The sequence below is a fragment of the Capricornis sumatraensis genome, chromosome 7 (genome assembly GCF_032405125.1).
Source record: "Capricornis sumatraensis isolate serow.1 chromosome 7, serow.2, whole genome shotgun sequence".
Classification (NCBI taxonomy): domain Eukaryota; kingdom Metazoa; phylum Chordata; class Mammalia; order Artiodactyla; family Bovidae; genus Capricornis; species Capricornis sumatraensis.
In genome coordinates, this window is record NC_091075.1 from 47,687,464 (window position 1) to 47,714,464 (window position 27,001).

At 42.2% G+C, this 27,001-nt stretch overlaps 1 protein-coding gene across 1 annotated transcript in view; it reads right to left on the reverse strand.

Annotated features, from left to right (window-relative positions):
* Positions 1-218: 218 nt before the first annotated feature.
* Positions 219-27,001, reverse strand: part of SEL1L3 (SEL1L family member 3) — a 108,678-nt gene continuing 81,895 nt past the window's right edge. The window contains exons 16-24 of the mRNA XM_068975552.1: positions 24,684-24,811; positions 23,230-23,313; positions 15,190-15,280; positions 14,973-15,057; positions 13,758-13,867; positions 9,426-9,553; positions 8,493-8,595; positions 8,338-8,410; positions 219-358 (exon numbers count right to left, since the gene is read on the reverse strand). Of these exons, the coding sequence (XP_068831653.1) occupies positions 219-358; positions 8,338-8,410; positions 8,493-8,595; positions 9,426-9,553; positions 13,758-13,867; positions 14,973-15,057; positions 15,190-15,280; positions 23,230-23,313; positions 24,684-24,811 (942 nt within the window). The remainder of the gene's footprint in view (positions 359-8,337; positions 8,411-8,492; positions 8,596-9,425; positions 9,554-13,757; positions 13,868-14,972; positions 15,058-15,189; positions 15,281-23,229; positions 23,314-24,683; positions 24,812-27,001) is intronic.

Here is a 27,001-nt window from a genome sequence, read left to right on the forward strand (position 1 = left end):
TGTGATTAGGATGCTCCTTGTATTTGTTTGATAACCTTTGGTATAACCACTGTCTGCTCTGGGTATTTCTTTAATTAAAAAAAAAAAAAAAGACACCAAGTGCAAAATTTGCATCCAGTTGAGAAGACATTTAAGGTGTATAATGCCCCAGCCACAGCTCTCCAATACCAGTTGCTGAAAGGATTCTCTCTCATCTGGAGAGACCTGGATCGCACAGTTCACCCACGTGGCTCTGGACTGTTGGTGACGGTGGGCTGGTCCTGAGCGGAGGCATCTGCCGTTGGAGTCACAGCTGGACTTGCAGGGGGGTCCGTAGGGTTGGCGGAGGCCAGGGCTGCTGTCAGGTGGGAACTGCTGGCTGCAGAGACACGTGCACAACACATGCTGAATCCTCAAAACAGTATATATGGGACACACAACCACACCTGGACTCTAGCAAGCCAGAAGAGATGCTGCTCATCTAGTGTCCTTGATACTACAAACAGATGAGCAACTTTGGACCCATTATCTAGGTTCTTTGAACTTTGGTGTTTCCTCCTATAAAATGGCAATTGGAATATATATACAAAGATCTCTGGGAGTCTAAGTCTTAAAATTATGCTGCGAATTCCAGGTAAATATTAAGAAAGAAAGAAAAAGAGGAAAAGAAAGGGAAGAAGGTGGAGGGACGGAAGGAAGGACGGAAGGGAGAGACAACTCTTGGTCTATGTTTTCTACGGTCAGATCTCTCTTTTTTTTTTTTTTTCCACTTGGTGTTGATGCAATGCAAGCTATGGATTATAACAATCAATCAGAAAAGTGTTGGTTTCATTCATATTCTGATTCCATTTGGATGATATACCAAATTTGATTTAAATTGACTTATTTAAGTCCATGTATATAAGCTTTGGAAACATAATTACCAGGCTTAATTATGTATCATTCTACCTTTAGTAAGAAGCTTGGACAACCATAAAGATTAGGGAGGCTTATAAAGTTTTATACTTTATGTCAATAGTTTTCAAGTGGGGGTAATTTTGATTTCCAGGAGACAGTTGGCAACGTCAGTAGACATTCTTGGTTGTCACAACTGGAGGGTGAGGTGCTACTTGCATTTAGTAGGTAGAAGCCAGGGATGCTGCTAAGCATCATAAAATGCCTATGCCAGCCTCCCCCGCTCCCATCAACAAGGAGTGATTCAGCTCCAAATATCACAAGTGCTAAGGCTGACACACCTGCATTAGGCACTGAGGCGGAGATATACCCTGATCCATCCATAAAACTGGGCTCTGGGACCTGGCTGCCCTGCCTTTAATCGGTGATGTAACCTTGGACAAGTTACCCACTCTCTTTCTGCCTCTTAAAAAATGGGCAAAATAAGAATATCTATACCTTATTGTCATAAGGATTAAATGAATTAATGTATATTCCATTTTTAAAACAGTGTTTGGTTTGTCTACATACTCATTAGATGTTAGCTATTACTACTAGTGACCTGGCTAACCATGGTAATGTGTTGATTTATCAGTTTCTGGGGCCTGGCTGGCAGGACTGATGAAAGCATTTATTTCTGGGATGCTTATGGCTCACTTTTAGACCCCAGGAGCTTATGAAAATAGCTAAAATTTGAAGCCAGAAAACCGAGAAGTCACATGGTCCTGCCAGTTCCCAGTTGCTGAGCGATCTTGGGCAAGTTACTTAACCTCTCTGAGCTGCAGTTTCTCTGTCAAATGGGGGTAGCATGACATATGGCTAGTACAGTGGCCATGCTTTGTGGGAACAATTGCTAGTTTCCCTTTAAGCAGTGCTCTTAAGTTCTGCAGTCCTTGAGTCCGTTTTTTAAAGGTTCCCAAATGTCCATCTTGAAATGTACCAACTTGCAGAAGATGCCACCAGATGTTGATCATCTGACTTCTAGATAAACTCTTCAAGATTTCCACCTCTGAGAGGCTATTCCAAGATAAATCAGGAATGGGCTCCAAAGCCTCTGACCTTTTTGAATATGTAAAGGAATTCTTCAAGGAGCCCCCTCCAGTATCTACAGAAGACTTTGTGAATCCAGAGATTGTTCTGAAAGAACACAGTGGTGATGGTGGTGTGGGGTGGGGGGTGGTGCCCAGGTGTTATGTAATGATGACACTCACTCTGGCAGGTGACCTAACCATGCATGGCAGGGACTGTGAGACCCAGTGACTCGGTAGAAAGACCATTTGTTGGAGTCAGGAGACCTGTTCTAGGCAAATCACATTTATCAATCACTAGTAGGCAACTTTGGGGTAGATACTGAATGGCAGACATTTCAGTCCTAAGATGATGCTTGAATTGCATAGGCCTCAGTTTCCTCATCTGTAAGTTGAGGGGCTTGGATCACATGGTGTCCAAAACCTTCTCAGGCCCAAAGATTTATCCTTCTGATGATTCTCTGAGGAAGTTAATGAAGTACTAAGTCACCTATTTTTCCATTTCAAGCTCAGGGAAATGTTTAAATCACCATGGTAACAAGATAAATCAGCAATCAGTTTTCTGATTAAAACAAAAAAGTGCCGATGTGTAAATGTAGAAAGAATGCATAATTAGCATTGCCACCACTGAAATCTTGTTAGAACGTAATAAAAATGCTCAGTGTTTCAGCAGTATATTTGCTATTATCCATGTGAGAACTCTTCCATTTTCATCAGGAGTTTGCAATCATTGGACAAGCCCTGTCCCCCATAGTGGGTCACAATTTTAGAATGGCCTCTTTGTCTCCACTCACCTGGAATCCATTCTAATTTGATTACCGGACTAGAATCAAGGTAACCAGGAAAACCAGCATGCTGCTTAAAAAATTGCAGAGTGCATTCCAGAGCCAAATAGAAGTGATTTTTGGATTATTTGCTGCTCGGGGGACCATTCCCTGTTCATTAGTGAGAAAAATCAAGAGTTGGCCCTGGGTTGGCAGACTGCAGTCCATGGACCTAATGTGACTTGCTGCCTGTTTTTGTATAGTTTGCAATCCAAGAATGGTTTTTGCATTTAGAAATGGTTGAATAAAAATCAAGAGTACTATTTTGTGATATGTGAGAAGTATATGAAATTTAAATCATCATATGAGTAGCATTTTATTGAAGACCAGCCTCATCATTTGTTTTCCAGTATTGTCAATGAATGCTTTCGAACTGTAATGAAAGTTGAATAGCTGTGACAGAGATGGCCCTCAAAGGTCCAAGTGTTTATTATCTGGCCCTTTTCAGAAAAAGTTCGCCAACCTCTGTCATGGACCATTGTAGGAAAAATATCTGCTTGCTAGCTCACCAGATGTGAGCACAAAGAAAGGAAGAATAGTAGAGAATATATTGGGTGAATTGGGAGATAATTGAATATTTACAAAGACAGGGGAGGTAGGTGCGGGTAAGGAGGTGAGGGAGGGAAACTCTGAAAATCTGAAGATTAAATCTACCTCATTTGAGCCTCTGGCTCCAGCAGGGCCCAGCCCATGTAGAAAATCCATGTCATTTAAACATTTCTCATGAGTAAAGATACCAGTAGGGCACCAAGGGTAATGAGATAGGAGAAAAGTAAAATCTCACCATTAAATCACTCTGACTTTAAAGCTACTGCTTTTTTCATGAGCACCACTTTGTGACATTTTACTGTAATTTTAGAAGAAACCTCATTAGCTGGAAATGTAGAGGACAGGGAAAGAGTAGGAAAAGGTTTAATTAATCTTGTTCGTATCATCTTATTCTTTTTAAAAGACCCCTAAATTAAGATGAGTTGGCTTAAATTATGAATGTTTTGAATTGGCTGACATTGGTTGCAAAGGTGACCCTGTGTCATGCCCGGAGCCAGTAGTTCTACAGATCTTGCTCTCTCCTGTGTGTTATGTTTAGACATAAAGTTTACACGAATCCGAGGCAGGCAGGACTTTCTCTGAACTGGTCATTGCATTGTCTCCCTCTATTCTCCCTTTTACTTTCTACTAGGCAGCCAGGCTCCACACTTTTTTTGGTCTTAGGGGAGATTTGTGACAAGAGAAATTGAGATGCTCCCAGACACACTTTGGGATTTTTTTCCCCCCAAAGCCCGAGTCTATTAAGGCAATTATGCTTGGCATCTGTGACAGGGAGGGAAGAGGAAAAGTACTTTAGAGATGCAATGAGGTGGGGAAAGGAGGTTTTTGGAGTGTGAGAAAGAGGCTGAGCCTGGCTGAGGGTATAGCTCAGTGGAATTCTCATCTTGCCATGCAGCAATCTGAGAAAGGAAGAGTTGGGGGAAGAAAGGCTAATGGTGATCAGCTTTGGGACTCATTGATGACTCAGAAGCTGCAAAGCTGAAGGACCCGGAAGGATGCTATAGGCCCGGATCACTGTGTATTCTGCTATCAGACTGGTGATCATCTGAGTGGTATCTTTGTTCAGTTGGTTTTTGAAAACGAGTTTTATGTCTTAGAAAGAGCCTAACAGGAAAGAAAAGCATGCTAGATTCTGGAAGTATTGTGATACTGACTGAGGTAAACATGCTCTTTAAGTGTAGGAATTACCTGGTGTCAGCATGCTTTAATTGAAAGGAAAATGTCCCGGAGACCATTACTCCTTAGGAAGCTACCAGCTAACATTTCTTGAGTCCTAAAGAACCCTATGTTCTTTCATTTGGCTTTCTCAACTACAATACGAGGTAGGTGTACTACTATTTTTGCTGTTTTATTTATTTTTGTTTCTTTTCTTAAAAAAAATTTTTTTTGGAGTATAGTTGCGTTACAATGTTGTGTTAGTTTCTATGGTACAGCAAAGTGAATCAGCTATATAAATACATATATCCCCTCTTTTTTGGATTTTCTTCTCATTTAGGTCCCCACAGAGCACTGAGTAGAGTCCCCTGAGCTATACAGTAGGTTCTCATTGGTTATCTTTTTTATCCTTAGTACCAATAGCGTATACGTCAGTCCCAATCTCCCAGTACATCCCATTCTCCCCCCCCACCCCGTCCCCCCTTGGTATCAGTATGTTTATTCTCTATGTCTGTGTCTCTATTTCTGCTTTGTAAATAAGATGGTCTTCTGCTGTTTTAGAGAATGGGAAACCGAGGAACAGAAAGGGTCCCTCCCTTGCCAAAGGTCACACAACTAGCAACAGGCCGGAATCTCAGCAGCCTGTGCTGTCAGCTACTGTGCCGCACCGCTAGCCTTCTGAATGCAGGACATTTTAATGTGGCAAACACAGTGAAATGCTGACTATATATCACAAAGCGAATAAACTCAGGAAAATGAAGGTAGCTGGAGCTGAACGCAAAATGGATGGACAGTTCAATTTAAAGGTCTGGCCATAAATCATTAGTTTTTAAAAACAACTGGCAGTAAAACATGCAAATCACAAAATGACAAAGATCCCTAACTTATGGCACAATCCTCCCACCCACCTTCAGGGGGGCTCTGAGCGCAACAAATCCCGTCCCTCTGGACTCTGGGAGTCAGCATCCGGGCTGCATTCCTACACCAGCTGCACCATGGTCAGGGCTACCGCCTGCGCCTACTACACCCATCCCATTCGTGGGGTGGCTCATGGACCTTGGCTCATCCAGGAGGTGCCTGGGGCAGAAACTTTGCCCTCTCAGGACCCCTCTGCAGGGCTTCTCTTCTTCTCTGTGCTCCAATCCCCCCTTGCCCCATCGCCCAATCACTGACGGAGTACCTTCTTATTTCAAAACTAGGGACAAATCTGCACTTATGTTGAAGACTTTAAAAATATGGAAATAATTTACTACATATTTTAATTCAAGGTTAGTCCTAACAGAGCTGGTAGGTACCCCTGTGGGGGCATGTTTTGGAAATACCTAGAGGTTTTTTTTTTTTTTTTTTTACTTCTAGGCCCTTGTGACTCCAAGTATGATCCATAGAATAGCTCTGTGGATGCAACCTGAAACCCTATGCGAAATGCAGGATCTCAGAGGCCACCTCCAGACTGACTGACCTAGAATCTATATTTAACCAGATCCATGCCTGATCTCTATGCACATTGGAATTAAGAAGCACGGGACTAGGATATACATGTTGAAATATGTGTTATTTTATTATAATTGCTTTCTTTTTTATTTCTTCTTTATATCGCTGTTTACAGTATTTTTTAAAAAATAAGTATATAGGCAGGTTACTTGTCCTTCATTTCAGGGTACCAGAAAATGTGTTAAAAAATACGTCTTATGTAAGATGACAATGGGTCAGAGACAGATGGTAGCCCCTGCTGTAAAGTGTTGTGAGTGTGAAAAAGCTCAGGTGTCAGCTGCCCTACATCCTTTCTTGGATTTTATTTTGTGATTTTGGGCAAACCACGTCATTCCTGTAGCCCCCATTTTACCATCTGTAAAATGAAGGGCATAGAATTAAATTTATTCAGACTTCTCCAGTGCTCACCAAAGGAAAGCGGTATGTATATATAAAGGAGCAAGTGAAAGAGTTTGAAAAAAGTGAAGAAAAAAAGAGAATGAAAGAGCAAAGGATACATAAGAAGGGGAAAACATATCAAAAGGCAGGAGGGACAGGGAGTGGAATGTGGAGGGACTGATAATGACGCTATGGAGAAAGGAAAAAAAGACGACTTCTGATAAAAGCCATTCTACCAGCCCATGAATTTTCATGGCGACCAGCTGGCATAAAATCATAAAGACAATTTTCAGCTCCTCTAACAGAATTGCATTTGTAATAATCATAACAATATTTCTACAGAGTAAAAATGACAAAGATAATTTGAAATGGAAAACACTGACAAGATGCAAAATAAATGTGCTCTACCTGGCAACAAATTTAGGACGGGACAGAATTTGCATGAGGAAAATTTATCAGCCAGCATGCTACAGGGCATCAAACCTGGAAGGGTTTTTGATGGTTCCTTATTAACCTCCTCAGGTAATCAGGGAAAATGACTCTGTATTAGCCTCTCAGAAGAGTGACTTCCCATCTCACCATCGAATATGTGCTGAAATGCACTCCTTTTGCTTTTCATTATTTGCTACACAAACAACGGCTATGCCGATGCTCAAACGCCACGTCCAGTCCTAATGTATCCATCTGTAAATGTCCCTGTTGGTCTTTGTGCATAATTCGGTCCTGGTGTAGCTTCCCAGGTGGTGGGGAATTGGAATTCTCCACTGAGAGGGTTCGCAAATTTGAGCACCTACTAAGTGTGAGATCATAAATGATGAGACCAAGGCCTTCCTCTGACTCAGCCTATGGTTCATAGGAAAGACAGACACAACAGCGAACTTTACCAAGAGGGTTTTATATCTCAAATAAACATAACATCTTGGAGAAGGAAATGGCAACCCACTCCAGTATTCTTGCCTGGAGAATCCCATGGACAGAGGAGCTTGGTGGGCTAGAGTCCACGGGTGGCAAAGAGTCAGACACGACTGAGCGACTTCACTTTCACTTTCAAACATAACATCTAACATTGAACTACAGTTGTCATTTTAGTGCCATGAGTATTTTTTCACTGAGCCCTCCTAACAGCCCTGAGAAGTAGCTACTGCTGTAACTTTATTTTATTGATGAGAAATTAGAGGATCGGGAAGGTGAATAACTGTCCATAAGTCACACAGCTAATGAGGCGATAAGCCTGGACTCTAAACCCACCTAGAAGGACTGCCCCACCCTAGTTCAGAAAAGAACTATTGACTAGTGGAAGCCGCACTAGACAAAACGCTGGCTCCATTACCCTCTCGGCCCCTCCCTCTGAATCTAAGTGACTGGGTATGCTATTCATCACAAGAGCTTTTTTATCATCCCGCATGCTTGACTGGGATGCACAGGAGGACCCTGTGCCAGAGGGAGCCTTGGAACTGGGTTTTAAGACACACAAAGGATAGTTTTGATGTGTGTGCACGTGCGCCCAGTTGCTCAGTCTTGTCTGACGCTGTGACTCCCGGGATTATAGCCCACCAGGCTCCTCTGCCCCTGGAATATTCCAAGCAAGAATACTGGAGTGGGGTGCCATTTCCTCCTCCAGGAGATCTTCCTGACTCAGGGACTGAACCCACATCTCCTGCGTTGGTGGGTGGATTCTTTACCACTGTGCCACCTGGGAAATCCATAGTTTCTTTGATAGCAGGTATATTTGCAATGGGAGTAGACATTTTTGTTCAATTTCTTAAGCACCTTATTTTTTTGTTTTTTAAATCCTTGCTTATTTTGAAAACTATAACAGTGCTTGGAGACTTGCATCAGCCAGAGATTACCATATAGCCCTAGGGGTAACCATCACTTCCTGAATGACCCTCCTAACAAAAGGCAACAGCATGGCCAAGGGGGGAAAGTGTCATTTTTCTCTTAGGGAAAAAGAATCACTACTTTTTTATATATGGGCCCAGCTTTTTGTAAATCTTTACCTGAGACAGACTGGAAATATTGCACAGTCCAGGCGATCAATACGGACAGCAGGAAGGTTCCCAGGAAGTAGATCTGCAAACATCCGAAGCAGATGTCAGATGATTGAGAGAAGGAGGGGACCACGAGGGCAGGGCTGGGGGAGATGGCTTCTTACCACTGCAGAGTGCAGGACAGCGCCCCAGATCAGCCGGAGGTTAAGGTAAAGCCAGGCCAGGGAGCAGGGGCTGAAGGACTCCTCATTGCTATGGCTCCAGCACCTGCAGACAAACAGCACAGGGCATCCTGACAGTGTTGGAAGACGTTGGTAGCATTGCCAATATTTGCAGATCCTCAAACCCATGTCCTTCTGTTTTGGGTCAAATGAGCACACGTAAGATGAGGGGAAAAAGAAATAAAGCAGTTCTGAGGAGTCTGAGCCTACCTGGAAATACTAGACACCCAAGCAACAATCTCAGAAAAGGTCAGTCTTATCATTTATAAAAAGACATTTCAAGGAAGACCTTGCAGCATGTAGACTGCCAAGCAACACTTTTGTCTGAGTGTCCAAAGTCCAGACACAGGGATACCTCTCTATCTGCAGAAGAGCATCATCTAATTGGACACTATGTTTTCCACTCTCATGGAAAACCTGGGTCAGCATTTTAACTTCAGATCAAGCACATTCTGTATCTCAGTCCTCAGATACTAGAAAGGGGAATTAAGTTTGGGTCCAGCTGTGTGTTCTCTAATTGAAGCAAATCCTGGGCCCTCTATAACCACTGACATTAGAAAATAAGGGGCTTTTCCCTTGTGGCTCAGTCAATAAAGAATCTGCCTGCAATGCAGGAGACTAGGGTTTGATTCCTAGGTCAGGAAGATCCTCTGGAGAAGGGAATGGCTACCCACTCCAGCATTCTTGCCTGGAGAATTCCATGGACAGAGGAGTCTGGTGGGCTACAGCCCATAGGGTCGCAAAGAGTTGGACACAACTGAGCAACTAACACTAATACTTTAGAAAATAAGAATAAGGATAACTTTAGCCAAAAAGCAAACACTACCCACTTGGATTCCTCCAGCCGTCACAGTACTGAAGAGGCTCTGAACTCACCTTTCGTACAGTTCCCGGAGAATGGAGATGTTATTAGAATGGATTGTTGGGTCAATTTCCAAGAAATCCAGAATATGATGTGGGATTTTAGCACCTTCCTCTATTAGCAGTGCCAGGTTAAAAAATCCCTGAAAACAAGCCACAAACCAAACTCATTCTTTCCTTATAATAAACCTTAGACATACACTCCTCAGAATATAAACTTTTACAACCTCTGGATTTTTCCTCAGTCTTTAGAGCCAGATGGCTTTGTCATCTTCATTGATAAATTGTTTCCCTAAATATATACATCTGAGAAACTTATTTGCAGGAGAACCAGGAGGCTTTCAGAGGCTGCAGTGTCCCATCTGCTCAGAAGCCAGTCAACCAGGGCAATCTGTCCTCCTGCTCACTCTCTCAAGGCAGAACTTTCTGGAAAACATGCCTTTGAGTTATCAACAAAACCAGAACACCGAGTCAAAGGCAATGTGCATCATTACATTACTACCCTGAGTCACCATCGGCATGTCAGAAATGGAGCAAGCTGTGGCTGTGGGCGCTGCTCACGGCTGATGTTCCAAGTGGAGAGGGTCTCTGATGCACAGAGTCATGTATGAGTGTTTGACTCATCTTTCGTAGGCTAGTGAGGAAAATCTCCTCTTCTGATTCCTCTTGGCACAAATCCTCTACTCTGGCATGCTTCCCTACCTCTCCCTTATTAAACATCTTCTTCTTGACCCACAGAGGTAGGGACTACCATATTATGCTGTGCAGGTGCAATAAAATTGCACAGTTAAGAGCCTGATGGTTGAGATGCTTCATAAAGAATGACAGCTATTACAGTACCTGGAGGAGATGCACCATCCAGCAGGAGCTGAGCACGTGGCCAGCCCAAGAAATACACAGTGATGCATTACTTATCATTAGGGCTTTACAGATTCCAAAGAGTTGTCGCCCTTCAAAGAATTAAGTCATACTTTAATGACTTATATCCTCCCTTCTCTTTCATTTAGTTGATTCTAAATAAAAATCACCAACCCTTGGTTTGTAAACAGCAGGAGTCTCACAAGCGTGCTAAGTGATGATCATGATAAAAATAACAGAGCCAGCATTTTCTGAGTGCTGTTGTATAGGAGGCTTGGTTCTGTTTTATGTATATTAACTCAATCCTCATAACAACAAATCAAGATAGGTGCTATTACCCTGTATATTACTGTTACTAGGAAGCTGAGGCACAGAGAGGTTAAGGAATTTGCCCTATGTCACACAGCTGGGAAGGGGATCCAAATGCAAGCGGACAGGACTCACAGTCCCAAATCTGAAGCTCCACTGTGCTGACAAATAATTTCTTGATAGTTAGAGGTATAAGGCATCTTTAAACTTTACACACACACACACAAGCAGAAAACAGACTATTTCTTCACTTTTTGAAAGAAAGGTCCTCTTAAAATGAGGTATTAGCAGAAAAGAATAAAATGACTTTATAAAATTTTAAAGTCTTTGAACAATGGAAAAACAACATGGTTAAAATAAATGAGAAAACGGACTAGGGAAATATTTATATGCAATGTAATAGCTTAAAATTCATTATCTATTGGCCAAATGTATAAAGAAATAATTATACTTGAAATTGAAAAATACCACAACTCCAATAGATAAGCAGACAAAGAGTAAGAACAGAGAATTCACATGAGAAAATATGAAGAGTAAATAAATTATCATACATAAGTATATGTAAAAGGGTCCCTCCCTAGCAGTGGTCAAATACAGACAATTGAAAACAATAAGGATCAACTTGTATTATTCAATCAGCAAAATTAAGCCATGAAAATATCCAGCGCTGATGTGATTTCCGTTATCCTCTTATACTTAAGTACTGCTTGGTGATATATTGATTGGGAAACAACTTCAGAAAGCAAATCGGCAATATACTATTATTATGAGCCATAAAACAATTTAGACTGTTTGACTTAGTAATACCATTTCTCAGATTATAAAGAAATTAATCAAATGGAGGTAAAAGGTAGAAATACGAACACGTTCATTGTAGTACTTACTATAATTCCAACACAATAGGAAATGACCTTCACATCTTCCTTAATAGACTTCCTTAGTAGACAAAAATATTGTCTATTTTTTAATGTTGTGCCCCCACCACTAAGCAGTGTCTAAGACACGGCACGACTACATAAACATCTGTCAAATCAATCAATAAATTAGTGAACAAGATATAATAAATGTCCATGAAAAGATAAAACTTAATAAATTACATTCTATCAGCTTAACAGAATACGGGGCAGTAGTTAAGAGTAATAATTACAGAGATTAGGCAATAGGATGCACATATTCCTGCAATATGTGAGAAGGAGCAGATTTTTCAAGTGGCCCATGTGCTCTAGTTACCATTACAGAGACCCACTGGCCTGTGGCCAGGACTCAGAAAGGCATGAAAACTCAAGGAATTGATAGAAAAAAAAAGACCAAAGGAATAAAGCCCCCTGACATGGAATTGTGGGTGCATTCTTCAATATTATTCTCTTTAAAAATTATTCTTTAATGTTTTTATAACATTATCTTTTGAAAAATAAAAACTCAGAAATGGAAAAAAAAAAAAAAATTAGGTCCAGGACTGCTTTTGAGTAAAAACAGATGTCATTTAGGGGAGTTTGGCTCTCGAGCAAATCCTTTTAGCAGCAGAATTTATTTTATTCCAGAAGAAATAATAATAATATAGGCTAGATCATGTCCACTGAGCGTACTCAGAGACGGGCTCGGCACGTTACATCTAGCATCTCATTTATCTTTGCAACCTATGATTTGGATGCAATTATTATCCCTAGTTCACAAATGAGAAAATCAAGACTCAGTACTTGAGTGACTTTCTATGTTCAAATAACTGTGAAGTGACAGAGATATGGGTAAAAGGAACATAGCACCTCCTTTAAAAAAAAAAAAAGAAAGACGGAGATGGGGATTCTCTGGCAGTCCAGTAGCTGGGGCTCTGCACCGTTACTGCCAAGGGCCCAGATTCAGTCCTTGGTCAGGGAACTTAGAAACTAAGATCTCAAAAGCTGAGTGGCATGGTCCAGAAAAAGAGACTGAGACAGGAAAGGTTTCCAACTTTTGCTGTGTGATCAGATCACAAATCACAACACCGGAAATCGGTGGCATAAGACAGTAACAGCTATTCTAACTTCCACCATGAAATGGCCTTAGGTCCTTACAGGAGCATTTTGATTAGCAAATATTATCATTAGCGCACCACAGTTGGTTGCCTGAACATTGTTGCAGGCAAGATTTACTGAAGGATACTAAAATCAGTGGGCAGAAGTTTGAGGAGAAATAGAATATTTGTGTAGTCGCAAAGTCCCTTCCCCAAATATCTATGAATTAGAAAGAGAAAAAAATATTAACATTGCAGGGAAGAAACCCAGCAGAAACCGCCTTCATTGAGTGAACGAGATCGACCTCCCCAGTAATAAGACATCATGCATGCCTCATATGATACACTGGGAAGGACACATCACTTCTGGGCTATCTTTGCCCCAGTGCATAAACTCTACATTCATGAGACAAGAGACAGACACAAATCAAGGGGCATTCTACAAAATTTCGGACCAGCAACCTTCAAATGTACCAAGGTGATGAGAGACAAACAAAGATAGGAATGGTCCCAGTTGGAAGAACTCTAGAGAAATATGACAACTAAATGCAGTGTGGGATCTTGGAACGCAAAAGTAACATCAGTGGAAAAAGTAGTGAGATCCAAATAACTTCTGCCGTATAGTTACTGGTACTGAGTCAACACTAATTTCTTAGTTTGATACTGGTATTATGGTTATGTGACCTTTCTATAACTCTTAGAAATATTCCAAAATAAGAAGTCCCCCCTCTCCTGAAAAAAAAGGTCACTGAGAATAAAGTCCTATCACTAAAGCACTGACTCAGCTATCCAAGTAAACTCCTTCCCATTTTGACCACTTGCAGTTGCTTGAGTTTCTACCTGGGGGAGTTAGTTTGATGGAATCTGATAGAAAGACTCCTGGCTTTGGAGTCAGGAGACCTGGGTTTAGGCTCTAACTGCTTCATCTATTACCTGGTTGTTTAGCCTTGAGCATCTTTTCACCTTGTCACAATCTTGGCATTCTTTACTATAAAATAGGTCCACTGACCCCCATTCCCACAAGATTGTTATGAGAATGGCGTGGGAAACATAGTAAGTGCTTGATAAAGGTTTGCCATGCTGATTAGTGGCCTCAGAGAGGTTGTGAGGGGCTCATGAAAATGAATGAGAAGTGGATTTGCAACCTCAGGAATGAGCACCACCAGGAGCTCATTTCTGTCGCTATTTACCTGTGAGTCTCCATCCAGCGCTGCTTGGGCGTACATCTGCACAGACAACTCAAGGTCTTGTGACTGGTTTTGGTGGCCATAGTAGTAAAGATCTCCCATTTTCAAATATGCTGCAGGACAAGAATTACAGGTCCATTTGTCGAGTGGTTTGATTTCAGATCGATATTTTAGAAGAATGGCTCTTTTGCATTATTTCAAATTTTTCCCACCAGAATCTGAATACAGATACATCTTTAGGTTTCCTTGCTGTTAGGAGAGGGAAAATGGTTTTTGCATTTCTCCATTTCTGGACACATTTTCTTGCTTGGCTGGGTAGCTCTCCTACATGGAGACTACCCAGTGAAAATCAGTCTGCAACCTCACAGTCCAATCAGCCAAGGATGTTTGGAGTATCAAGGTTTTGCTGCCTGGGTTTTATGATTGATGAGCATGTCTTTACTCTGTTTAAGCCATATGTTTTGTTTCTTCTCTAAGGAAAAATTTTAAGAATGTATGTATCTCTCAATGTCCAATCAGAAAAAGAATCCATGTTGGACCATTCAAAACTGGGATTTTGCTACTGGCTACGAGTGTTGGAAGAGCTGAAAGGGCAAATGGGAAAGAGTAGGCAACCTAGAGATTAGCAATGCAGGAAGCTACAACCTTCCCAGAACTCGGGGCCAGCTGAGACCATAGAGGATGGACTGCCAGGCAGGAGCTGGGACCATGGAAATGCAGCCATTGGCAGAGATACAGCCCAAAGCAGACAGAGAAGTGGAGAAATATTTGGGCTTCTCATCTCCTCCTACCCTGAAATTTCCTGCCTGTGCCTCGCATTGGCTGAAACTAATCAAATCCAAACGGGTCTGGGAACTATAGTTCCTGAGGGTCAGCCTCCTATCACACAGAGCAGAACCAGGTAGACAGGGAATCCATCTGAGGGCAAAAGGGTAAAAGGCTGGCCCAGGGACTCTCCAGAATAGCTTTCTCTTACAATTCTCGCTGATTCCTTAGAAAATGGTGGCTCTAAGCATTCAGTAGACGACGGATGAAGAGACATGCACTGCTTGAGATTGAGAGCAGAGTTTAGGCAAGACCTTAATAGCCGAGATTTCTCACTCTCTTTCTTAATTGTTTAGAAATACCACACTTCACACAAAGCTGTTAGATGTTCCCTGTTGCCAAAGATTAAAAGCCTCCAAAGCTTCAATTCAGCACCCGTTTCTCTATACATACCGAATGAAGGAGCATCGATTTGAAAAACAGAGAAATTATAGTATCTCCAAACACAATTAACACCCAAGTATCTCTTGGCCAGGTCCTAAGGGAATGAAAGGGGAGAAAAAGTTACCTCATTAATATTTTGGCCAAGTGACTGATTTCGCCTCCATAAAACCCAATTCATTATCCTTAACCTTAGAGCTTCTAGTCTGAGGAGAATACATTTACTTACTGGCCTCTCCTCACAGATGTGTGCTAAATTTGTCTGTGACACTTCAATTCCAGTTTCTGCTGCTAAAACATAATACAGCAAAGCTTCGTGCCTAAAAATAGATGATTAATAATAAATTTCATATAGTGGCTCTTACTAATATTCACAGAGAGCTTTATATTCGCACATAAGAGGACACAAAATAAGCAGCTTTTTTAAAAGCACAAAATCATGAGTTTGTTTTTTTTTTTTAAATAAATGCTGTTGTTAAAAATACTGCTTGCACTGATTTATTTTCTATCTTAAAAGGCTGAACTCACAGATAAGGTTGGGGAGCTGGTTGATACAACAGCGACCTCTACTGGCCGAATGACTCGTGGAGTGCTGCCTGGGGAGCTGCCTATCGGCTTTGGGCCCTTGAAATCCTTCCATCCTCCACCCTCCACCCTTGCTTAGAGGAGATAAGTGGTATTAAGAAAAAGCTCTGTGCTTTTGAGTCCTGTTTTGTGAAGGGCTTTATGAGGCTTAGGACTGTGAACAAGCTTAATTAAAGCTGAGCTTTTGTGGTACATTAGAAGTTTGGCAAAGGAGAGGCAGTTTACAAGGGGCTTGATACCAATGGTCAAAAACACATTAAAAAAAAAGTATTCAAGACTACTGGTAGTTGAATAATTGCAAAACAATGAGACCACCTGTCATCTATTGAAAGATTGGCATCCGATTCATAATCCGGATAACGGCAAGGGCTTGGGGAAAATGGACATGTTTCTCTAACCGCTGCTAGTGGGAAGCACTAGCAATTGATGCAATTGTTAAATGTGAGAGCCTTACAAATGTACATACCACCTGGCCCAATAGTTCATGAAGGTTTATTCCAAGAACCATATGTAAAATAGACAGCCAACGGGAATTTGCTGTATGGCTCAGCAAACTCAAACAGGGGCTCTGTATCAACCTAGAGGGGTGGGATGGGGAGGGAGATGGGAGGGAGTTTCAAAAGGGAGGGGATATATGTATACCTATTGCTGATTCATGTTGAGGTTTTACAGAAAACAACAAAATTCTGTAAAGCAATTGTGCTTCAATAAAAATTAAATTAATTTTAAAAAATTTTAAAAATAGTAAATTAAAAAAAAAACAATCAGAAACATGCAAAGACTCCGTGACAACAGAGCTCATGTCAGATCTGTGTATATCAACAATGACAACATCAAAAACCCCACAAATATCTGAAAACCAGTGACAAGTTCAATTAAACCATGGTGCAGCCACTTTCAGAGGAGGTCATTAAAGTGATGTTGAAGAAGAGCATTCAAAGTCGTAGAAAGGTGTCTATGCCAAATCTTCCACTGGGTGAGAAAAGCAGGATAAAAAACAGTGCAATCTCATTTTTGCAAAACAAATATGAAACTGAATACACACATGGACATACATATGCAGATGCATATATGCAGAGAAAAAACAACAACTTAAATTGATCTACCAAAATGCTAACAGTACTTATCCCTAGGCGCTGGGAGGGCAAGTGAAATTTTTTTTATTTGTTTTTTACTTATCTGATTTCCTCCATTTTCTTTTGTGTTACCCATGTCATAAGTTAAAATTTTACTATAAATGGTTGTTTCTAAAGCTTATTTTTCATTTTCAGTGGCTGACATTAAGAACTCTTCATTAATTTTAGCTACATCTAAGAACTGGGCAGGGCGGGGGGCTGGAGGCAGTCATCGTTTCTTTTCTTTTCTTTTGTTGGCCAGACCTCATGGCATGCAGGATCTTAGTTCCCCAACCTGGGATCCAACCTGTGCCTCCTGCAGAGGAAGTGCAAAGTGTTAATCGCTGGACCCCCAAGAAAGTCCCAGAAGATCACCTTTTCTACGTGGCTAAAGCAGCTCCTGGCAGGCCTTCCAGTGGGGACAGAGAGAGATGATTGGGGGTCAAATTAGGACAGGCAGACCTTCAATCAGACATCCCAGGTCATGGCTGCTGAGTGTGCTGATTCCTGGCCTCCAAGATACCCAAGGCAGCTGACCAATTAGGCATGACTCATGCTCGAGAGATATGGCTGGCTAAGCAGCCATGTAAGGAGTGTAGACAAGCCACGTAACAAGCCCACAACTGCGACTGCAACAACACAAAAGGCCCCAGGCATTTTCTTACACAGCCTCCAAGAATCATGTTTGGTGACAAGAATCCTCAGAGTGGACCCTTAGATGGAGGACCCTCGAGGAAGATTCAGCAGCAAATCCCATCCTACAATAAGGTTCCATCCCAAAGGTCTTATAATATCAAACACTCAGGTTTGCATCAGTGCTTCAGTGTCCCCCAGGGATGGATGAGGGAAGGAGATGGCGTGGAGTTGCCAGCCCAAGGTCAGATGTCAGGTGGGCTCCCTCTGCTGCCATCATGGAACAGGGCTCATATTACTTGCAATGTAAGAAAATGAGTTTTTCTTAGACAATGGTTGGGCAGAGTGTTAGAATTTGGGAGCAGGGGACGCAGGGTGACATTTCCTGTAAAAACAGTCACTATGATAAACTTCATAAAGACAATACCTTGTCTCTAAAGTTACTTGGGTGATGGGAGAGGGAAGAGAGGAACACGTTGTGTAGGAAGACTTCCACTGACTGAGGCTTTCCAGGCGGCTCAGTGGTAAAGAATCCGCCTGCCAATGCAGGAGATGCAGGTTTGATCCCTGGGTCTGGAAGATCCCCTGGAGAAGGAATGGCAACCCATTCCAGTATTCTTGCCTGAGAAATCCCATGAACAGAGGAGCCTGGTGGGCTACAATCTATGGAGTTGCAAAAAGTCAGACATGACTTTATCAGCTAAATGACAATAACAACCTTTCATTGACCAATTATTGTGTCAGTAGAAGCCAGGTGGAAATTTCACAGAATTCTCAAGCGTTTCCTTCGAGGAAGCACTGAAATCATCAAAAAGAAGTCTAAAAACTTTGACTTCCTGGAGATCCAGTGGTTAAGACTCTGCATTTCCACTGGAGGGGGCGCATGTTCAGTCTCTGATCAGGGAAGATCCCACACGCCCAGGGGCAGAAAGAGAGAAGAAGCACCGAACAGAAATCCACCTCTCTCTTCCATTTTACAGAAGCCATGGAATCCAAAACCACCAGCATCCATTTTCATATATTGAAGAGTGAACTCTGGGCAAGCGTCAGAACACTGAAGACCAGATTCTCTCAACTTACGAAGACTTCAGAGACAGGACACCTCTGCCGAAACCCTATCTACATTCAGCCTCCTAGCACTTTGCTCTTACTTGTGTCTCAACTGAGATTGCCTGAAAGTATTAATTACAGATATTTCTATCCTTCTATTCACAGGATAAACATTTATTCAGTATTTTCTCTGTGTAGAGGGCCCAGAGACAAGCTGGAAATCTGTACTATCCTTCCGTGAACTTCCTCAAGGTTTAGGAAGCTGACCAGGGTGTCCAGCTTCATTTCCAATGTGCTAAAGTGAACTAGTCGCCCAGGCAGTCATTCTGATGGGGATTGGGGTGGGGGTGCAGAGAGAAGCGGATTAAAGAGCGAGTGTAGGGGCACGTTTGCTACCCTCCCACTTCAGACTCGGCACATCCATTTATAGAACTTTTATAATGATACATCTTAATAATCAATCCTTTGGCTGCTTGCTGTGAACTGTGAATTTGAGTTTCTCTGAGCAGTTTCTCAAACAATCCAATTATTTTCTCTGGATTCTTTCTGCCAATACCTGAAGCAGTCCAAACTGGAAGTTTCATATATATACATATATTAAAAAAAAAAAAATCCTGGGGTCTCAGTGGAATTTAGGACCCTGCTCCAAGGCAAAAAGACGCATCTCTTTGAACAGGAATCTTGCATGCCTGCTTGTCTTGCCTCAAGCTTACTAGAATCCGGCTAACCTCCTGGGTTAAGTGTTTGGAGGGTACAGTTAAGACAAAGGACAATAAAACACACAGCTCACAGATAAAACACACAGCAGGGTATGCGGGAAAGAAATGAAACACGACAGGTGACCTCTGCTTAGCTGACTTCTCCTGGTGTCCAGGGACGGCCTCGGGCATGACAGCATCATCTTCCGTACTTTGCCTAAGCAGCAAAATGCCCTTTTCTCAATCATGCTCCTCTTTTAAACTATCCCATATAAACCTCAGAGCAACACAGAAAAGCACAAGCTCATCAAACGGACGCATGTGATTTGAAAATAATGCCCAGAATAAAGGTGCTCACAAAAAATGAACAAAGAGGTGAACTTGGGACATTGATGGATGGTTTAGTTCTATTATAGCAAAATAGATGGGACTCCAAAAAATGCCATGTTGTGGTGTGAGGAGGCCAACGGCCATACATTTCCTATTTAACCTCTGAGGCATTTGGAAGCTCAGCGGGAAGGAAAAGAGAAAAGCTCTTTGTCTCAAATGTACTTTGACAAAGACACTCCCACTGTAGTGGGTACTGGGTGTTTCTTCCTGTTAGTAGGAGAAGGCCTCAAGTCCAGGTGAAGACATATCTTTAATAATACTTAGCATCAGCATCAGAATTGGCAAGGCTATGAAGAAACAGAAATTTATATGGGGTTGACAGGCGTGTAAATGAGTAAAATACTTTGGAAAACAGTTGACGTTGTCTTGTAAAGTTGAACACATGGCAAGCCTGTGACCCTATTCCGAAGCGTGTATTTTTAGAGAAATTCTTCCTGCATGCACTAAGATATACATCAAAAACGTGCATGGCTACACTGTTCTTAAGGGAAAGAACCCACATATGTGTTAACATGAGAACTGGTGAGTAAACTGCAGTGTATGACAGCAGTGAAAATGAACGACCTACATGTATCCAAAGATATGCATCCCAGAAACATCAGGTTAAATAAGCATGATGTTTATTTATGAAGAATTACATGACTCTAATGATATGAAGCTCAGAAACAAGCCAAATCTATTGCTCAGGATTATATCCATCTATAGCAAAACTATAAAGCGAGCAATGGGCAGAAGGACAAAAGACTCACGAAATGGTTAGTTCTGGATCCTGGGGGCTGGGGTGGGTTTCATCTGGGAAGAACACGCAGGGGATTTCAGTGGTCTATTTTCTTAAACAGGACGGTAGGGTTACAAGTGTTCATTTTATTGTTACGCTTTGGAACTTGGGCTTCCCTTATGGCTCAGCTGGTAAAGAATCTGCCTGCAATGTGGGAGACCTAGGTCAGATCCCTGGGTTGGGAAGATCCCCTGGAGAAGGAAAAGGCTACCCACCCTAGTGTTCTGGCCTGGAGAATTCCGTGGACCATATAGACCTTGGGGTAGCAAAGAGTGAGACACGACTACATACATATTACATATTATTGGTATGCAACAATTATTGAGTCATAAAAGAAGTGGAAACAACTTACCTGGCTCAGGCCGCAGCTCCAGCTCAAAACTCAGCTCCTTTAACCTGGATTCTGAACTAACTCTCCCATTCAGGTTCTCCCTTCTCGTCCCCATAATTTGCAGCCGTTTGGTTAAGCATCTCAGAACCCACCTCTCTCATGTCACTACCCTCTCCTCAAACCATCATTGGCTCCCCACTACTTGACAAACTAAATAAAAACTATATAACTGCTATTCAAAATCCCATAACACAGCACCTCTTTGGTCTTGTCATAGACCACTTCCTTTTATGAATTTTACCCTCAAGGCAAACTGGGTGGCTTAAAAATTTCTAGACAGTACCAGAATTTTCCTGTTTCTTTGCTTCTTGTGATCCTGTTCATTACTGTGAAAGTGTTAGTCACTCAGTCATGTCCAACTCTTTGAGACCCCAAGGACTGTAATCCACCAGGCTCCTCTGTCCACAGAAATCTCCAGGCAAGAATACTGGAGTAGGTTGCCATTCCCTTCTCCAGGGGATCTTCCTGACCCAGGAATCGAAGCCAGGTCTCCTGCATTGCAGGCAGATTCTCTACCAGCTGAGCCACCAGGGAAGCCCATAGAAGCACTGTGACTAGGTAGAAATTCCACCCATCCCTCGAGGCCATATAGTGTTACTTGCTTTATAAAGGCTGAACTAAGTGCCCCAACCAGGCTGCATCTTGTCTTCCTCTGAATCCCCAATGCTCTTCATATACCGCTTATGGCTCTTCAGTGATGGCTGTTCTATTTGCCTTAAATTGTTCGCTCAGTAGTTTCTCGGCACTTCCTAGAAGCCATTAGGTGCTGGGCACTGGGATACATGTCACAGGGCAATCAACAAGTAAAGAGCCGTCATGACCCATGCAAGGACAAAGGGACTAAGGGGTCAGGCAGGACTTCTGGGCAGAGGGGAGAGCAAGCGCAAAGGCCAAGAGGTCAGAGGGAATATGGGCCACCTGAGAAACTGCAGGCAGTTTAGCACCAGGAAGAGATGAGGCAGCGGACTGCCCCCAGTCTTACCTGTGATATCCCCTGCAGCTATGACACCCTGCATTTAAGTGTACTCAGGAAAACTGCTGAACTGAATCCAAACTCACCAACTGTGGAAAGCACACTTAATCCACCACCCCCCCACCGCCCCCAAGTCAATCATGTAATGCAGCTGAACATTCTAAGAAGGAAAGCAGGCCACTAGAGCTTAATCCCTCTTGACCTTCACAGAAAATTTTTAAATGTGCTCCCTGAAGTGCTTTGTGATGTTAAATTCAAAAGTCGGCAAGAAAGCTAAGCTATTAGCAGATACCCTCTTTATGGGAAAAAGCGTGAGACATCTTGGGGGGGGGGGGTGTGTGTGTATGCGTGTGCTGGGGTGTTTACATATGTGCTCTTTCTTTGGGAAAACCCCACATAGAAACATTTTGATGTTTGAATGCTTAGTTTCCCCTAAGCAATTGTCAGGAGCAAAGGATGGGAAATGTAGAGGGTGAGAAGCAGAAATGAGCTAAGGTCAAACTGGGAAGTTTTATAAATTGAAGTTTCCTTGGGAAACAAGATAAACAGCACACAAATAGTAAGGTGTATCAATTGGGAAAAGAACCATTTCATTAAAAAATTCCTTCCTCATTATACAAAGTGAGGCCACAGATGATAAACTTTTACAAGATGATACTAATACAGTTTTATGAAGTGCTTTTTTTCACGTGGCCCATTTCCCCTGCATTTTCTAATTTGAGATTCTCATTCACCGAGATGCTATCTGTGGATTACCTGGGCATCCATGAACCAAAGAAGGAAATGACCTTCTTTGGGACTTATATTTTAGTTTTTAATTAAAGTTCATATCAGAGCACAATCAATGATAGGGCTGCTCTACAGTCTTTGAGATGGTGGACCAATGGGATGTGTGCTAATTTGCATTTCCCCTTTATTTATTACAGAAATATCCAGGTCATTAAGGCAATAAACAAGCACACAAAATGTAGCACAAAGAAAAGTAAGATGGACCGTGAGGCCTGAAAACAGAGATCAGAGAGACGGACTCAGGTAGATCTTGGAGAGGAGTGCCCTTATATTTGTAAAATCAAGTAACTGGAAATGGGGCATTTACTGGTCCTCATGTATGGGCTTTCACCCCATTTCATACAGGGTGAGATTTGCTAACTCCATCAGAAGGTACTTAGAGAGGGGGAGTCTATTTGGCTGTGATACTTGAGGTCTGCTGAGTGACGTCCAGCAATCCTGGGAAAGATGTACCCTAAGCCCTAAAACACACTGCTTTCACTCCTTCCCATGAACAAGATAGAAATCCTGGACTTTCTGTGGCGTGCCAGTGAGAGGCAGAGGGTGGGTAGGGATCCCCTATGCTGTCTCCAGACTCTGAAGCCAAGTAGAACGAGCCGAAGGGAAGAAAAGTCAACGCATTCATGTGTTTCTCAACTTGATGAATGTGGACGCACCCCTAGAGAACTAATTTTTGCGTATAATTAAACATGGAAATGCTATGTTTTCTAATCAACAGCCAATCAGTCGGTGATACTCTGAATATCGTTACCAGGAGGCTGTGATTTCCCTGCAAATTGCTTTTTCAGTTGCATTTTAAGATTCCATCTCCTAAGAATACACTGACAGATTGAAAGGTAAGGACTGAGAAAGTTCAGTCGAACTTACCACGAGCCCTCCAGGTAGGCATTGAGGCCTTTGCGAATGACATGGCCCAAGTAGCCATTTTTCTCAGCTATGTGCTTTGCCCATCTATAAAGGAAACAGAGGAGAAAATATCCAAACTGTGGCATATTAAATAATTTCTTTTTACTTCAAGTGATTTCAATAAATCTCACTTGGGAAATATTTTGCTTGTTAGAATTTTTATGGAGTCATAAGTTGGAACTGAATGTTAAGAAGGCAAAGAGAGATATACTTTGGGAGCGCTTGAGTTCAGTGCCCTTTATAATGAATGTTTAAGAGTTGTCATTTTTTGAAACAAAGATGTGACAAGTGCTTAATGAAGAGTCAACCAATATGGAAAAAGATAGTGTGAATCAAGAATTCTAACAAGTCAATAGCAGGAAGACAGCTCTCCCTGAACAAAGAGAAGAGATGTTGCCAAGAAGATTAAATGAACAGAGTACCTGATAGGTGTAGACATACTGAGAGGAGATTTAGACAACACAAGGGGAATGTGAACATCAAGTACACAGGAAATGATAAGTACACAGACAGCTAAGCAAATAAATAATAATTAGTAGTAGTCTTCCATAGAAAACAAAAAGTTATGCAAGAAAGCGTAGTCAGAGCACACTACATGGTCAGCTATGAGTAGCATTAGATGGTAAAAATATCGGGTTGGCCAAAAGAACTTTTTGGCAAATCCAATCATATGAACCCTGATACCAATCCAAGCAAAATGATGATGTGCTCATGGGGAAGATGGGAGAAAGGAGGAAGTGTGAACATGTAGGGCAGTCAGAAGCAGCAGAGTGAAAGAACTATTTATATATTTGTCTTTTCCCAGTGACACATCGTTAGACAAAGTCTGTAGTGAGTACAATAAGAAATAGTGATTTAAGCATGTTATTTAGACATAGAGGCAAATAAAAAGAGAAATAATTATTAATAAAACATGCTGCTGCTGCTAAGTTGCTTCAGTCATGTCCAGAAGTGCGACCCCATAGATGGCAGCCCACCAGGCTCCCCCATCCCTGGGATTCTCCAGGCAAGAACACTGGAGTGGGTTGCCATTTCCTTCTCCAATGCAGGAAAGTGAAAAATGAAAGTGAAGCCGCTCAGTCATGTCTTCGCAACCCCATGGACTGCAGCCTCCCAGGCTCCTCCGTCCGTGGGATTCTCCAGGCAAGAGTTCATGAAAAGTGATTTATTCTAGGCAGCAGGAAATGGTATGTGGGTAAGGGATAGAGACTTCCTATTTTTCTTGTCAAATTATTACTTTTTAAATTTTTGCCTCCTCAAATAATTTGGCTCTTTTTGTGCGCATGTAACTGATAAAAATTACATTTTAAAAATGAAAACAAAAAAAGAATAAAAGAAAAAAACTCTATTTTCTCAGAAGTGGTGAACATAGTATATGGCTTTCCCTTCACAAGCAGCATCTGATAGGTTCTTACACAACAGCCTTCTCGGGATCTCTCGGGAACGTCTCCAGGTTGCCTGTGATATAGTACAGAGAGCACCACAAAGTTCCTTCTATGTGTCCACCTTGTGCAGCCTTATGGAAATATTCACCGGCTAATGTCTGGAAAGAGATGGGCAAACGTCGGTATCATTAGTGAGATGTCCTCCTGGGCAGGTTTCATCAGAGCTAAGGTCGTGAGGTACGTAACATGTGATTTCATCATAAGCTTATAACGTCTGATATCTTTAAGAAACCAAGTCAAGTTCCAGGAAGACAGTCAATCACAGAAGCTTCTCGACATGATAACCTTGACTGCAGCTATTCTGTTAAGTTTACCCAATAAATAACATTACGAATGTCACTATCATCAGGTATCCTCACATAAACCCCCTGCCAGCCAGACAGAAGATCGCAGCAGAAATCACACCTGGTGAAACTTCAGGCATTTTCTTTCCTAACCTCACTTAATACCTTTTTTCAAACTCAGATGCAAAAACTGCAGTTCCAGTAGGAAGGTGAAAATTAGAATATGACAATTAAAAAATCCATTCTAGCAGATATGTGGGAGGGCTAACAGACATTTGCAGTGCATAAAAATACACAGCCTCCGGGGTAGTCAGAGAAGTAGAGGGAAAAGGGAAAGCAAGTGCTTAAATGGGTAGATGCGCCGCTGATTACCGTTATTTTTTCCCAGGCAGTTAACTGCCATTTTTAAGCAGGGGCTTTGGAGTCGGTGATGCCATGAGATGGTTGGATGGCATCAACAACTCAGTGGAACGAGTTTGAGCAAGTTCCAGGAGTTGGTGACGGACAGGGAAGCCTGGTGTGTTGCAGTCCATGGGGTCGCAAAGAGTCGGACATGACTGAGCAACTGAACTGAACGGCACTTGGAGTCAGGCAGGCCTGGGTTCAAATCCCAGCTCTGCTCCTTATTAGCTGTGTGACTGTGAGCATGTCAGTTTAACTCTCCAACTAAGAGAATACTCAGTTTCTACAAATGAAACATGTGGCTTCTGATAGTAGCTACCATGAAAGTTTGTCATGAGGATTAAATAAGATAATGATATTTGAGGCTTTACCAAGTAATAATAATTTGAGGCTTTACCAAAAATAATCCTCTCATTTTTCACCCCCAAATCTGCTGCTACAGCTTGCCCATCTGTCTGAATACTACCTTTCTTTCCATCTCAATAAAGGCCAAACCCTCTGGAGTCAGCCTGACTCCTCTCCCTGCTTCACACTTCACATCCAATCACCATCAAATTCTGCCCTCTTGACCTTCAGAACAGATCCAGAATCTAGTCACATCTCAGCCCTCTTTCTGATACTGCCCATCCATTCTCATTTGGATTCAATGCATTAATCCCCTGCTTCTTCTTTTCTAAACTTTTAATGTTGTATTGGAGGATAGCCGATTAACTATGTTGTGATAGTTTCAGGTGGACGGCAAAGGGATTCAGACACGCATATGCATGAATCAGTCTACTCCCAACTCCCCTCCCATCCGGGCTGCCACATAACAACATAGAGTACAGAGTTCCGTGTGTTCCACAGTAGGTCCTTGTTGCATCAACCCCCGGCTCTTGCTCGTCTCTTCCTCAAGCCCATCAGGAACCTCCATCTTCATCAGGACCCAGGAAGAGCCTTTTCAAACACAGCAAATCCCAGCCCTGTTCAGAGCTGTCCCATTCTGCTCAGGGCAGCTGCCTGGGCACCTGCCTCCTTGACCTTATCTCTTCTGCCACCTCTCTGTTCTCAGCTCCTGCCAGTTGCATCTCCTCACTGTTCTTCTGCTGATCCCGCTTTCTGGAATGTTCTTCCCTCTTTCTGGAATGTTCTCCCAGATATTCACAAGACTCCTTTAGGAGTCTGTACAAGGTCACATTATCAGAGAGACCTTCTCTGATCTTGCTTATAAAATTGCATCCCCTAGTCTCTACCTTCTGGGTCCTCCTCATCTGGCTTTCTTTCTCCCCATATCACTTCCCTCCATTTTCCCTCATGCTCTATCTTTGCTTATCATCTTTCTGTCCCACTGGAATATAAGATTCTAAGCTTCCCCAAAGCAGAGACTGTCTGCTGCTGTAACCACCACTGCCCGGAAGAGTGCCTGGCAGAGGGTGGGTATTCAGTTAATTTGTTGACTGTAATGGTGCTCAGATTGTTATTACCACCATTAACATTATTATCAATAACGAGGGGCTTCCATTTCACACAGGAACCAGGTCCTGACTCCATTTCAGTGTCTGACGTCTGAGTAAGTTACGCACCCTTTCAGAGCCTTGGTCGCTTATTCTGTTAAACGGATGT